At 43.7% G+C, this 15,184-nt stretch overlaps 1 protein-coding gene across 1 annotated transcript in view; it reads right to left on the reverse strand.

The window, feature by feature from the left end:
* LOC311238006 (leucine-rich repeat-containing protein 9-like) overlaps positions 1–15,184 on the reverse strand; it is a gene marked incomplete at both ends in the record, with an annotated part of 129,840 nt that overhangs the window by 99,603 nt on the left and 15,053 nt on the right. The window contains 3 exon segments of the mRNA XM_084325974.1: positions 12,723–12,863; positions 14,130–14,351; positions 14,440–14,509. Coding sequence (XP_084182100.1) covers positions 12,723–12,863; positions 14,130–14,351; positions 14,440–14,509 — 433 coding nt within the window.

Consider the following 15,184-nt stretch of genomic DNA (forward strand, 5'->3'; position numbering starts at 1 on the left):
TTTGGAATACAAAAAATGTATTTTACATTTATTTAGACTTTTGCTTAAACACATTAGACACATTACATTTGTAATTTGGAATACACTTATCTAAAGATTGTGACATTTGGCATCTGGCATTAAGAAAAACACACACAGACACATACACACACCTTGGGGGGACTGGTGGTCTACAGAAACGGGAAGTTGCAGAGTCATAAATCTGCTTTTGGCAGATGGTTTTGAGTCATCTCATTGGCCGTAGTCTTTCACCAGCCTCCTATGACATCTACGGGGGATGTCACTATCAGAATTTTCAGAGAAGCTGCAGTTAGACAGAGGGAGAAATATTCAGTCTACTGAGAGACATTTGAGAGAGGGTATTTCTTAAGATACACTCACCATTTGAAATAAATGCACTTTCTGAAGATACACTCACCATTTGAAATAAATGCACTTTCTGAAGATACACTCACCATTTGAAATAAATGCACTTTCTGAAGAAAACACACTAAATGTATTTTACATTTAGCATTTGAAATAAATGCACTTTCTGAAGAAAACACACATTGTATTTTATTCTGAAGATATATTCTTAAGACTTTGGAATACACATAATGTATTCAACCTTGTAAAACTTAATTGTGAAGATATATTCTGAAAACGTTTGGAAATACAGAAATACATATTGTGAAAACCATGGAATACATACAATCTGAAAATAAAAAAAACGTTTGAATCTAAAAAAAAATTGAATCTTTTATTTTGAAAGACTTTTTTTTTTGAAAAAAAATAAATAAAAAACTTTTATTTTGAAAACCGGATGTCCCTCCCTCAAAACCGGATGTCCCGCCTCCTTACATCCTAGACCAATCAGAGTTGAGAGGAGATCAGCAGTGTGTCTCAGGGCTCCGGAAAGGAAATATGATTTCGATGACAGATTTTTTAAATATTGACATCAAAGACGAGTTACGGCGTCTTCGGCAGAATGAGCATGGCTCGGAATGACGTGAAAACTCGTTCCCGGCGATCATAGTGTTAACATGTTATTGTAGCAAATTGGGAAACATAATGTCCCAAGCGCCTCTACACTCAAAAAGTAGATTAAAATGTGTTAGATTAGATCATTCGATTGTATTGTCGTTATACAGCACAAGTACAGTACAACGGAAATAAGTTTGGCATCTAACCAGAGTACAAATGTAACAGTAAAGTGCAATAGAAATATACAATATACAGATGATTAAACTAGATATAAAATATATAAATGAGTACTACTGAGTGATCAGATGTATGTACAGTGTTATAGTATTGTTATGTACAGTGGTATAAAGGTATAAAGGCACTATAGTAGTAAGTCATACTGGCCAGCAGTAACTTGTAAGAGTGAGTAAGGGATATATACAGCTATAGATATATGATGCTATGTATGATGAATTGAAAATGGGGGACCCTGATGCAGGGGCGTCATTTTGGTATGGCAAGGTATGGCACTCGCCATACCTTGGCAAATAAAAATGTAATTTTTTATTTTTATTTTTTTAATTACAATTTTGTATGTTGATTTAGAATTCGAATGTCAACATTATGAACGAAGTCAATTATCTCACTTTTACTAGGTGACTTTTACTGTGACTAACTGAAATATGCCAAAAAAAAGGAAATTGGACATAGGGACGTTTTTAATCAAAGGGCAGCAGAGACAAGTGATACAGAAACCCGCCCTTCACCCCCCCCCCCCCCCCCCTCCTCGCCATACCTTGCCTTTTACTGAAATGACGCCACTGCCCTGATGTAAACAAGACGAAAGCCTTTCTCTGGTCTGCATCTGTGAGGTTCTCCTCTCCCTGGACCTTTAATTCCTGTTCCCTGTACTTTAATTCCCTGTCTCCTCACTTCACTAGCCCCCACCCTCGCGTTCGTTTGCTCTTCAGCAGCCACACCCTTGGACTACCTGTCATTATGTGTTTGATTGGTCTGGTGCCGAACACACACTTCTAGTTTCAAGTATCAATTACCTTCACGCACCTGACGTGTATTCTAATTAGTTCCCCTTTGGGCTTTAAGTACCTCGCTCTTCCCCTCTGGCCTTGTCGGGTCGTTCCGTATCATATCTCTATCACCTAACTCCTTCGGGAGGTCCTCTGTCTATAGGCTCCTACGGGAGTTCTGTTTCTGTCAGTATGCTGTTTTATCTCCGGCGTGAGACGAGGTGCAAGCTTTGGCCACCTGTCGCCGTTGCCTGGGGGGAGATATTGTACTGCGCTCCCTAATTCTCTACGGGGGGTATTCCAGTGTTCCACCCCAGACCTCCGCGCCAGATGCACTCAAGCCTTCGCCACCTGTCGCCGTTTGCCTGGAAGGAGACACCGCACTGCGCTCTCTAAACCTCTACGGGAGGTATTCCGGTGTTCCACTCCAGACCTCCGCGCAGCAGATGCGCTCTCCATACCGGCGCGTACTCAAAGCAGACGCGCACCATCCAGACCTCCGAGCCTGACGCGCTCTTCACTCCAGACGCGCATCCAGACGCGCATCCAGACGCACTCCAGACGCGCATCGCTTCCTAATACTCTACGGGAGGATGCGTCTCTCCGAGCCGGCGCGCTCTTCCGCGCAGACGCGCTCTTCACTCCAGACGCGCATTCAGACGCACTCCAGATGCGTCCTCCGTACCGGCGCGTACTCCAAGCAGTCGCGCACCACTCAGACCTCCGCGCCAGATGCGCCCTCCGTACCGGCGCGTACTCCAAGCAGTCGCGCACCACTCAGACCTCCGCTTGGACAACCCGTTCCCCGTGGCGACGCGCTCGCCCTGTCTGATCCTGCTCTCTTTACGCACAGCGCCTGGGTGAGTGTTGCAAGACTGTCTTTGACCCTATTCGTTTTTCGTGTGTTTAAGACACTGAAGAGATCCTGCTTTTTGTCAGACTGTCACTCACCCAGTGTCAGCCTTTTGGATTGTTCATTTGGGATAATATTTGCTTGAACATCGCTCACTGTGTGTATTCACACCGAAGATATTATCACTTGGATTATTATTGGGACTTCGCTCACTGTGTGTATTCACACCGAAGATACTGTCACTTGGATTATTATTGGGACTTCGCTCACAGTGTTTATTAGCACCGAAGATTCTATCACGTGGATTTGTGTTGGGACATTACTCACAGTGTGTATTTACACCGAAGATTCAGTCACTTGGATTACTCTGTTTTGGGACAAATCACTTCTCCTGTCACCTGCTCTGTTCCCAACTGTACTCTGAGCTAACCCGCTCCCTCTCTCCCTCTCGGTCCCGTTTACCACCTCGGAGAGCTGCCGAGAGGAATCTGCAGAGCGGCTCTGACGTCACCGTCTGTTTCCTCAGACGAGCCTTCCCGGGAGAAGCTGCAGAGCAGCAACATTCTTCTAATGCTTGTATCCCAGTCTTTGTCTGTTTTCCACACTCTAGTCCTCCTAGTCCTCCCTGTCCAGTCCTTCTAGCCCTCCTAGTCCCCCCTGTCCCCAGCCCGCCTCCGCGGGCCTCTGTCCCTGTTTCCCCTCTCTAGTCCTCCCTGTCCAGTCCGTCCAGTCCGTCTAGTCCTCCTAGTCCTCCCTGTCCAGTCCTCCCAGTCCTCCTAGTCATCCTAGTCCTCCCTGTCTAGTCCTTCCAGTCCTCCCTCTCCCCAGCCCGCCTCCGCGAGCCTCTGTCCCTGTTTCCCCTCTCTAGTCCTCCTAGCCCTCCCTGTCCAGTCCTCCTAGTCCTCCTAGTCATCCCGTCCGGTCCTCCTAGTCCTCCCTGTTCCTGCCCTTTTCCCTTGCCCTGGTCCTGTTTCCTTAGCCTTCCCCTTAGCCAGCTCGCCTCCTAAAGGCACTGTGCCCTTTTCCCATTCTTGTTTTCCAGTAATTGTGTTCTCCCTTAAAGGGACAGTGCCGTTTTCTGTGTGTTTCAATAAATGCCCAGTTCTTGGCTTACTCTCATACCTGTCTTGTGTTGTGCGATTGGGGTCGGTTACAAACCATAACAGCATCCCCTTAACAATTGTGTGTATTGAGCTGTACTGTATTGTACCCATTCTGCAATCTGTTAATCAAATGTTCAATCAATCAATCAATCAATAGATATAGTATCTACAGATATGTAAAAAGGATTATATTCAGGTATATACAGACAGATGTGGATATATAGATATATATGGTAAATATAAATATATGTATACGGTATATACAGCATTATTGTACATGCGATCATACAGAGTTATATAGGTATATGCCGGTGTAGAAATACGTATATAGAAGGGATTATATGCAGGTATATTCAGACAGATATGGAAATATAGCAATATATATACACTGTAAATAATATATAATATATATATATATATATATATATATATATATATATATATATATATATATATATATATATATATATATATATATATATATATATACAGTGTATACAGCATTATTGTGCATGCTATCATACAAAGTTATATGGGTAGAATATAGTTTGAAGTAGGTAGTTATGATTACAGTGTAAGACAGTAGACAGTGAAAGCAGTAGGCAGGTATAAATGAAGTATAGGCAACATAGTTCAAAGTTTGTAGAGTATGGGTAACAGGGCCTAGAGTGTAGGCAATGAGAGCCTAGAGTGTAGGCAATGAGGGCCTAGAGTGTAGGCAATGAGAGCCTAGAGTGTAGGCAATGAGGGCCTAGAGTGTAGGCAATGAGGGCCTAGAGTGTAGGCAATGAGAGCCTAGAGTGTAGGCAATGAGAGCCTAGAGTGTAGGCAATGAGGGCCTAGAGTGTAGGCAATGAGAGCCTAGAGTGTAGGCAATGAGGGCATAGAGTGTAGGCAATGAGGGCCTAGAGTGTAGGCAATGAGAGCCTAGAGTGTAGGCAATGAGGGCCTAGAGTGTAGGCAATGAGAGCCTAGAGTGTAGGCAATGAGGGCCTAGAGTGTAGGCAATGAGAGCCTAGAGTGTAGGCAATGGAGTTCAAAATGCATACGGGGTGGGGCTGTCATTGTGGTACAGAGTTCAGGGAGATGACAGCTGAGGACAACAAGCTGTTCCTGAGTCTGCTTGACTTGGAGCGGAGATTCCTGTAGCACCTCCCAGAGGGGAGGAGGGCAAACAGTCCATGATTGGGACGAGAGGTGCGTGCCTTCCTCGGACACTGTTTGTGATGAATGGTCTCAATTGCAGGGAGTGATGTACTGGTGATACGTTGGGTGGTTTTTACCACCCTCTGCAGTGTTCTCTGGTGAGTATGCTTTCTATGGGGCACCGGAAAAGGTTGAGGCCAGGTGAGCTTTCCTCAGTCTCCTCAGGAAGAAGCGACGCTGGTGAGCCTTTTTGACCAGTGATGAGTTGTTGAGGGTCCTCGGAGATGTGGACACCCAGGAATCTGAAACTGAAGACATGCTCGACCTCCGCTCTGTTGATATGGATAGGGGCGTGCAGCTCTAGTCTTCCTGAAGTCCGCGATGAGCTCCTTGGTTTTCTTGGTGTTGAGGGCCAGGTTGTCAGCGCACCACGCTGCCAGGTGGGTTGGACCTGGACCTCCTCCCTATAGGCCGAGTCATCAGTTTTTGAAGAGATCCACCACCGTTGTGTCATCTGCAAACTTGATAATGGTGTTGGTGCCATTTATAGGAGTGGAGAAGGGGGCTCAGCACACAGCCTTGCGGGGTGTTCAGGGTGAGGGTGGGTGGAGGAGGTGAGATTGTCTATCCTAACAAATTGGGGTCTGTTGGTTAGGAAGTCAAGTATCCAGTTGCAGACAGAGCGGTTAATGTCGAGGTCCTTAGTTTCCACAAGGTCACCAAGTTTGGAGATGAGTTTGGAGGGGCAGGTGGTGTTGAACGCTGAGCTGAAGTCGATGAACAGCATTCTCACATGGGTGTTGCTCTCATCCAGGTGGGAGAGGGCGGAATGTAGCGCTGAGGAGATGGCGTCCTCTGTGCTCCTGTTCTCATGGTAGGAAAATTGGTGTATATCCAGTGAGGGTGAGGCCATCAGGGCCAGCCGCCTTACATGCATTAGTCCTGCTCAGTGCGGCACACACGTCGGTGGGGGAGAGAGTGAGGGGTTGGAGGCTAGCAGGGAGGGCAGCCTTGATGGCTCCTGGTTGTCTCTGTCAAAGCGGGCATAAAGGTTATTGAGCTCATCAGGGAGGGAGGGGTCAGTGGTTGGGGGAGAGTTGTTGGTGGGTTTATAATCCGTGATGGCCTGGATGCCCTGCCACATGCGTCGGAGGTCAGAGTTTTTTTTTTTTTTATCTACTTTTTCTCCCATTTTTCTATTTTTCTCCCATCCCAATTTCGTATTGTCCAATTCTACCCTCCCCTGTCTCGAACGCTGTTAGGCCATGCCTCCCACAGGTCGGCTGCAATGTGGACGAAGCCTTGCATCACGTGTCCCCTCCGGTACTCGAGGAGGCAGCCGTCGCATCTTTTCACCTGCACAGCGCGATCTCTCAGCGGCGAGGGTCTGCGTGGGAGGGACACGCCGCCCCCGTTGCTTCCTGATTCTGCTGCACAGGCGCACCAACCGACCTGTAGGAGCTAGGAGTTGCTGTCCACAACGTCCGATCCCCACCCAACAGCTTCCCACCCCCTAATACTGCCAATTGTATTAGTATGAACGACCAGCCAAGCTGGTAGCAATGCCGAGAGCTGGGCTCAAACCCAGCATCTCCTGCATTAGTGACGAGCGCCTTGCCCACTGCGCCACTTAGCCGCCCGGAGGTCAGAGTTGTTGAAGTGTTCTTCAACCCTTAGCTTGTGGCTGTGCTTGGCCTGCTTGATTCCCCTATTGAGGTTAGGCCTCACTGAACAGTAGACCTGCTTGTCAGTTGTCACCAGATCTAAAAGTGGTGTCACGTGCCTTTAGCAGTAAAGGACAGCTCTGTTTATCCACGGCTTCTGATTGGGGAATGTATTCATCTGTTTAAGGGTGGTGACACGGTCAATTTTGGGATGATGTAGTCCAAAATGTTCCGAATTTGAATAGGTGAGATTAAAAATATTACATTTATTTCTAGGGATGCTCGATATTGGCTTTTTTACCGATACTGATATACCGATATTGTCCAACTCTTAATTTCCAATACCGATATCAACCGATATCACATTTGAATGCCGATATCGGCCGATAATATCGGTAGGCCGATAATATCGGACATCATTTCTATAGAAATGTAAAAAATAAAATAAAATAAAAAAATTGAAAACCGATACCGATATTTTCCGATATCACATTTTAATGCCGATATCGACCGATAATATCGGACATCCCTATTACTGCTTTATATCATTGTGGACCACCATAAATGTATCTATGTATGGAAACACTGCACACATAATAATGTATCTATGTATGGGAAACACCACAAATAATAATGTATCTATGTATGGGAAACACCACAAATTATAATGTATCTATGTATGGGAAACACCACAAATAATAATGTATCTATGTATGGGAAACACAAATAATAATGTATCTATGTATGGGAAACACTAATAATAATGTAGCTATGTATGGGAAACACAAATAATAATGTAGCTATGTATGGGAAACACAAATAATAATGTATCTATGTATGGGAAACACAAATAATAATGTATCTATGTATGGGAAACACTAATAATAATGTAGCTATGTATGGGAAACACAAATAATAATGTAGCTATGTATGGGAAACACAAATAATAATGATCTATGTGTAGACACCTGAATATGTCTAACAATAATTCAATGTGTCTAACGTTAATTCCTTGTATTCTCTGTGTTTGCGATGACATTGTGTAACTTGCTGACCGCTCTTGATCCTCACTATCCTAACATTGACACTTAACTTGCTGACCTCGCTTGATCCTCCCTATCCTAACATTGACACTTAATAGTGGGACATGATACAGGTACCGCCAGGGGGAGCTGGTGGCGACGTTGGGCAGGGAGACACAAGTGAAGAAGGATGGGCTCAGGGCGCGGCGCCGGCGGAGGAACTTCCTCTTCATCGTTTTCCAGAGAAAGAAGAGGTCGCTTGGAGCTGGAGCTCCGGACATCAAGCATGCGAGATATAAACCCAGTTACGAAGCGGGTTAGTAATGAGTATGCGATAGCTTAGCTTTTAGTTAATGCTAAAGAGACATTGTGAACGAAGAAGCAGACGAGCTACTGCCAAAGAGTGTGGTAGATATTGCCCACATTGCGTTTTAGCTGAAGTATAGGCGTCATGACAGGGGGTCGTCCCGACCCACAGCTTAGCTTCAGTTAGGCTAGCACCACAGTTTAGCCCGCGTGTCGCCCCACCCCTTCAGCCCAGCAACGGACGTCACTGCACTGCATGCCCCTCCAGCCCCTCCGAGCCATTACTCCAGCAGTCACCTGCCCAACGTCTACCCAGCCCCGCCGCCTGCTATCACGGGACCTCTCGACGGCCATCTCACCACACGGACGTTTGGTGGTGGGAGCAGGCCTGCCCTTGGTTAAGTACACTCAAGCCAGTTACAGTGAGCGCTCCGAGTTCTGAAACTTTATCGGTAGACATTCTCTCTTTGCGGCGCAGGCTCTTTAAGGGCGAAGAGAAGCAGTGCTTTGAACTGACGCTGGTAACAGTGTTTAGGGGTGCCCCGACTTTTATTATTTTGGGGAACGCCGGCTATAGATAGGACTTTTGTTTTTAACGTGGGCCCACTGTCATTTTGGTTGAATGTGATAATGTGTGTTCCAGTGGAGGCTGCTGACCAAATTTTTAGGTGAAGCACAAATTATTATATTATATTATATATTAAATAATATTTTTAAAACATCCCCCACTGTGTGTCAGTGGTCAGTGGACACAGATGAAAACATATTAACATTAGGTGACAGCGGACCTGACCAGATGAAAACATATTAGGTGACAGCGCACCTGACCAGATGAAATCATATTAGGTGACAGCGCACCTGATCAGATCAAAACATTTTAGGTGACAGCGCACCTGACCAGATCAAAACATATTAGGTGAAGGTGACAAGGAAGCCACAGACTCATACCCCCCCGACACTCAACTAACCGCCTCGGACAGTCCTTCATACCAGTGGCCATCAGGCTCCACAACAGTGGGCAGCGACTGCTGCCAGACATCGACCTAGAACTAATAGGAACCCAAGTAGGACAATAACACTACCTTATGCATACTGCACCTTATGTGGATACTGTGATACTGTGAATAATGAATAATGTATATTTCAGTTAGTTAGATAGTAAATTATATTGACCTATTTGTTTACACTGCTTGTGTTGTTTTCACTACCTGTACCCCCCCCCTTCCCCCATGCTGCTATGATGCCTGAATTTCCCCAAGGGGATCAATAAAGGAATATCTTATCTTATCTTAAAAGGAAAGATGAAATTACCTACCTGGGTTCCATCCTATAGAGGCAAATCTTTCCTGTGACAAAATGGGATCCAATGTAATAAAACTAAGTCAACCAACGAACTAGATTCCTGTACCGGATCTCCTCTCTGGTAAACAAGAATACCTTGAAGACTCTAACAGGAGCACTCATTCAAGGGTACTACGACTATGCTTGCACCTCATGGTACCAAAGCACCTCAAAGGCACTAAAAACAAGATTACAAACATCACAAAACAAACTGGTCAGACTACTGCTTGACCTTACTCCTAAAACCCACCTCACCCCTGTCCACTTTGACAACCTAGGATGGCTTAGAGTAGACGACAGAGTACAGCAACTTGCAATGGGCCTGGTCTACAAGATACACTGACTACACCACTAAGATACCCATGTGCATGTCGAAATACTTCCCAAAGGTCAGTGAATACCACGACCACAACACCAGAGGGAGTTCCACAAATCATGTTCAACCCAGATAAAATAATAAAAAAAAAAAAAAAAAAAAACGTTTTTTTTAATAAAATAAAATAGTCATAACTTAGAAATTAGATTGCATAGGTCTATGAATCGATATCGCGATTCTGTTTCGATTAATTGCCCAGCCCTACAGTGTGTACAGTAAGTTAGCTTGGTGATTATCATTGTGATGTAGGCTAAGCTGCCTAGCTACTGTTAGCATACAAGCACTCTTACTTTTTCATCCACAACGTTTTTTCTGATCCAGATGCATAAATCCACTTCTTCATGTTGCTCAGTTGCTGGTTTATACTTCGGTCCTAATGTTGGCGCAAAGTTTAATTTAGCCTGACTTGTTATAGCTGTACAGCTTACTAACTACTAAACAACAACTTTCTCATAGTCTCAACTTTCACATAGTCAAAATGGGTCCAGCTGCATGTGAGGAGGATAGGTTTAGCTCGGGCCAATCTCAAGTTTCTCAAGTTTCTTTATTAGTTGTCATACAGAAGTACAGAATACTTTTATACAAAATGCTTCTTTATGTTACATTTTGTATAAAAGTATTCTGTACTTCTGTATGACAACTAATAAAGAAACTTGAGAAACTTGAGATTGGCCCGAGCTAAACCTATCCTCCTCACATGCAGCTGGACCCATTTTGACTTTGCAATGCAGAAATCTCTGATTGGATTTGCAAGGCTGCCAATCATATTCAACCTCCGTGTATTGGATGTCAAGGGCTGTCAATCAATCAATCCTCCATTCAATGGCAAGAGTTTAACTGCACAGACCGTTCTTAGATGAAGTTAATAGCCTATTTTGATTAGCTGTTATTTATTATTTATTTAACAATGGGTCACACCTGTGAAGTTTTCTTCACGAATAATTACTGCAGGCAATACTGCAGTGCAGGCCTGCTCAGAGCTGTCAATTTTGGCCATTTTTGAAGAAAAAAAAATTCACTGGAATTTTTTTACAGAGGAAAACATTTATAATAAAAAAAAATAATAATAATAATTTAAAAAAAAATATATATATAGTTTTTTTTTTTTTTTTTTTTTTATATATAGGTATATGTAAATTAATAATAATTATGAATTATGAGTGAATTTGTGTTTCACGTGTTGTCATAGAGAAACCTCCACTGGTGTGTTCTTTTATAAAATTCCCATTGAATAGCTCCTGTATCCCTCTCCCTCTTCATCCCCTCTCTCCCCACCTACGGGGAAGCGAATCAGTATCTAAACCCTTAAAGGGACGGGTTGATTACTGTGTCTAGCCCAGTGTGGGAAGAACTTTAGTCCTTACTGTAGAGCGAGAGCACTAGGTGCCCAGTGCGGAAAGAGCTTTCATTCCTGTGTAAATCCTTGTAACATGAATAAGACTTTCAGTAAAAGAGAGCTCGATGGGACCACTGTGTGCGTGTCTGTTAATGTGCATTCTATCTAACCCTTTCCTTTCCGGGTAATGCTCATTACAGTTTAACCCTTTCCCCACCCCCTGCCTATAGTTCATTGGGAAAGGTCTCTACTCTTCAATCAGGAAGGGTACTGCTTTGGGGAGCGAATATATCATCCATCATTACTGCCATCGGGTGTGGGAGGGCCCAGGAAGTATTGGGGGAAGTGTGGGTGTGTGGGCAGCTACTGCTGATCGCCCTGGAGGGCAAGAAGGACCAGCGCACCATCCCTAGGTTAGTGAATCCTAGGCCCCATCCACTCTCGCTGCTCAACCTCCACTTCAATACTCCTGGCCTACAGTCGGGGACTCTGCTGCGTTCCCACTACCAGGTGGCCATGTACATACACTCCCATAAAGCAGGGATAATCCACCCTGCTACATATGTATGGGAAACACCACAAATAATAATGTATCTATGTATGGGAAACACCACAAATAATAATGTATCTATGTATGGGAAACACCACAAATAACAATGTATCTATTGTGGCAGATATCAACCCCCCCCCCCCCCCCCCCCCTCTCATGGATATGTGAAGGATTGGAGATATTATTGCCACGGAAGGAGTAGAAACAATTAGGTAGCTGATTAGTACTGATAGAACACACCTGTGCATCATTAGTTCACCCACATCTGACGTGCACACACCCCAGACACACACACTACAAACACACTAGGTTAGTCAGAAGTAAGTTGAGTGGAGGTGAGGTTGGAGTTGTGACATAGAGAGAGATTGAGATATTCAGAGTTGTGTAAGGTGAGAGGTAGTGAAAGGAGAGGTGAAGGCGAGAAGGTGTTCGTGGTACTGGACCCTAGACTGGCTGAGAAACCCCCCTTGTGTTCTGACCCTGGACCGGACGACTACCCTGAGTATTGAACAATCCCTTTTTGTGTACGAGAGCCTGTTTTGTTTTTGACCATCGGACTGTATTACGACCATTCTCTTGCCTATCGAACTGAATTCTGCCCTTATTCAATAAAATATTGATTGATATTGCTCTTGTGTGAACATTCGAATTTGTTTGTATTTGAACCGTGGCGAGTCTGAAACCCACCAGGCTCGTCACACTATGTATGGGAAACACAAATAATAATGTATCTATGTATGGGAAACACCAAAAATAATCATGTATCTATGTATGGGAAACACAAATAATAATGTATCTATGTATGGGAAACACCACAAATAATAATGTATGTATGGAAAACACAAATAATAATGTATCTATGTATGGGAAACACTGCTCAAATAATAATGTAAGGAAACACCACAAATAATAATGTATGTATGGAAAACACAAATAATAATGTATCTATGTATGGGAAACACTGCTCAAATAATAATGTATCTATGTATGGGAAACACTGCATAAATAGTAATGCTAGCCACAGTATGGTGTAAAGAAAATAAAAATGTTCACACCTCCATGTGAGTGACGTAGTTGTCGTTGAGCCACAGCACCTGCAGATTGATCAGCAACTCCAAATGTACTATTTTGCTGATCTGATTATCATAAAGGTACAGTTTCTGTAATTGAAGGCAGTTCTGAAGTCCAGATATTTCCTGCAAATAAAAGTACAGTAGACAATAAAAATGCATGTGAGTGTACTGTAGGCGTATAGGACATTTCAGCACAATATGATCAAGTATAATAATTGGCTATATTGATATTGAGGTTGTACTTGCTATGTAAGCTATAATGGACCCTCTAGAAATGGCTGGTATTAACTTATTTAGCCTGAATATATATATATATACACTGTATATAAAAGCTAGAGTCTGTGAAAGTGATCCTTTCACAGACTTGTTTTTTGGGGGCATTTTCTATTTTTCAAACATACATAAGGCTCTAGTTTTCTTAAATTTTTTAAACACCTCCACACTTTGTGGAGGTAGTGGTATTATATGAAACTAGATATCATCAACAATCTGTGGACACCAGTCATGTCATGCTAGGTCACTGGAAAAGTTGGTAGATTCAACATGTGTGAATGAAAATGGGCTCAGTGGAACCACAGGAGTGCCCCCTGTCCTGCCATGCCCATCGCATGTTAGTCCCATGCTGTTTTGGGCCAAAACCATGCAGTTTTTTGCATGCAGTAAATCCCAACTCAAACCGCACCTGTTCTCCCAAGCATTCAACCTTCCCTACCCCATAACCACCCTCCTTCAACCTACCACCTCCCTTTCCCCTTCCCTACCTTCTCTCCTCTCCTTTTTATTCAATAAAGTATTGGGAGCTGTAATCCAGTGTGCAGATATCTATTTCCTTCCATCTTGCCTCGGTACCTTGACACAGGTGTTCTGTTCACGTTCAGAAAGGAGCGCTCGCCATCCAATCGCCGAAGTGGCTGAACTTAAAAAAAAAAAAAAAATCTTCAAGGTCTCATGGTCGTAATGTTTTTTTTCTCTCTCTTTTTTTACTTTTTTTTTTAAATTCTCAAGGTAAAAATGTTTGTACTGAATCAGTGGAACTACTGTTATCAACCCCAAACATTGCTGCAGCAACTTACGAGACATATCTGATCAATCATATCTGCCAATCATTAGGTCATCACATAATGTCCTGAGCCTCTCTACACTCAACATTTTCAGAATCTGAATAAAAATTACTTAATTACATAGTAGAGGCTGATGACATAGTGTTGAGATGCATCTCAAATGATTCCCTATAGGTCCCAGCTTTCTGATGGTGTATGAATTAGAATTAGAATATCTCCATTGGAGTATATATTGTGTGCATGGCCCCCATCTTTAATAATATAGACTAATAACTGGATACACAGTCTGCGTACAGTGGCAACCCTACGACTTGCATGAGAAACCTACCTTCAGCTGGCATTCGACCACCCAGATCTCTTGCAGCAGCGGGCAGCACTCGAGGCCTTGGATATGGCTTATGTTCTGGCCTACTATTGTGAGCTGGCACAACCTCGGGAAGAGGGAAAGCCCCACCATGCGGGGGTACCCCGAGAAGAAGACCTCCAGGGAAGTGACGCCGGTACACCCATTCTGTGATATCTTCTCAAACGACACTCCATTGGCCATACACTGTTAGAAAGTATAAATGCAGTCACTAGTGGAGATCAATTGATTTCCACCTCATGTAAAGGTAATTTAACTAGAGAAGCAAACTCACCAATTCTTTGACAACCTCCTCGTCACCAATGCCATTGTGCCTCTGTATTTCACTATCATAACTTTCTGTCCTGAAATTGACAACAGTGTAAGGAATACATCATGAAACGGGGGCAACAGCTGATTAAATTGCAGTTACTACACCAAGATTGCAGGCATGTTGTGTAAACAAATACAGGTGCATGTGCCTCTCGTTGGATTGAGTATATGATTATGAGAGAAGCATACTAGGACCGTTACTGTTCTTAATTTATGCAAATGACATGTCTTCAGCTTGTGACTGCAACTTGTTCCTGTTCGTGGACGACTCAGCCCTGCTGGTCTCTGACAGGGACAAGTTACAGGTTGAAAAAACCCTCAGCTCGGAACTCAGCAGAATCTGCAGCTGGCTCGCTGATAACAAACTATCATTACACCTGGTTAAAACAGGACACTGTACACTGTACATTGGAATACTGACAAAGCCATACTTGGTCTTTACTGTACAACTGGGTTAGGACATTTGTAGGGGCCAGTTTCGAATTGCAGTCTCCCGTAGGTGTTCTTTGAGAGTGTTTTTGAAAGTGGGTAGTGATTCACATTCCTTTACAGCTTTGGGTAGGGTGTTCCACATTGATGTGGCATAATTGCGAAACGTGTTTAGTCCCTTGTTTGAGCCGAATCTGGGTTTAACATGATTTGTGGAGCTCCCTCTGGTGTTGTGATCGTGGTATTCACTGACCTTTGGGAAGTATTTTGACATGTAC

This window comes from Notolepis coatsorum (genome assembly GCF_963971535.1).
Source record: "Notolepis coatsorum genome assembly, chromosome: 12".
Classification (NCBI taxonomy): domain Eukaryota; kingdom Metazoa; phylum Chordata; class Actinopteri; order Aulopiformes; family Paralepididae; genus Notolepis; species Notolepis coatsorum.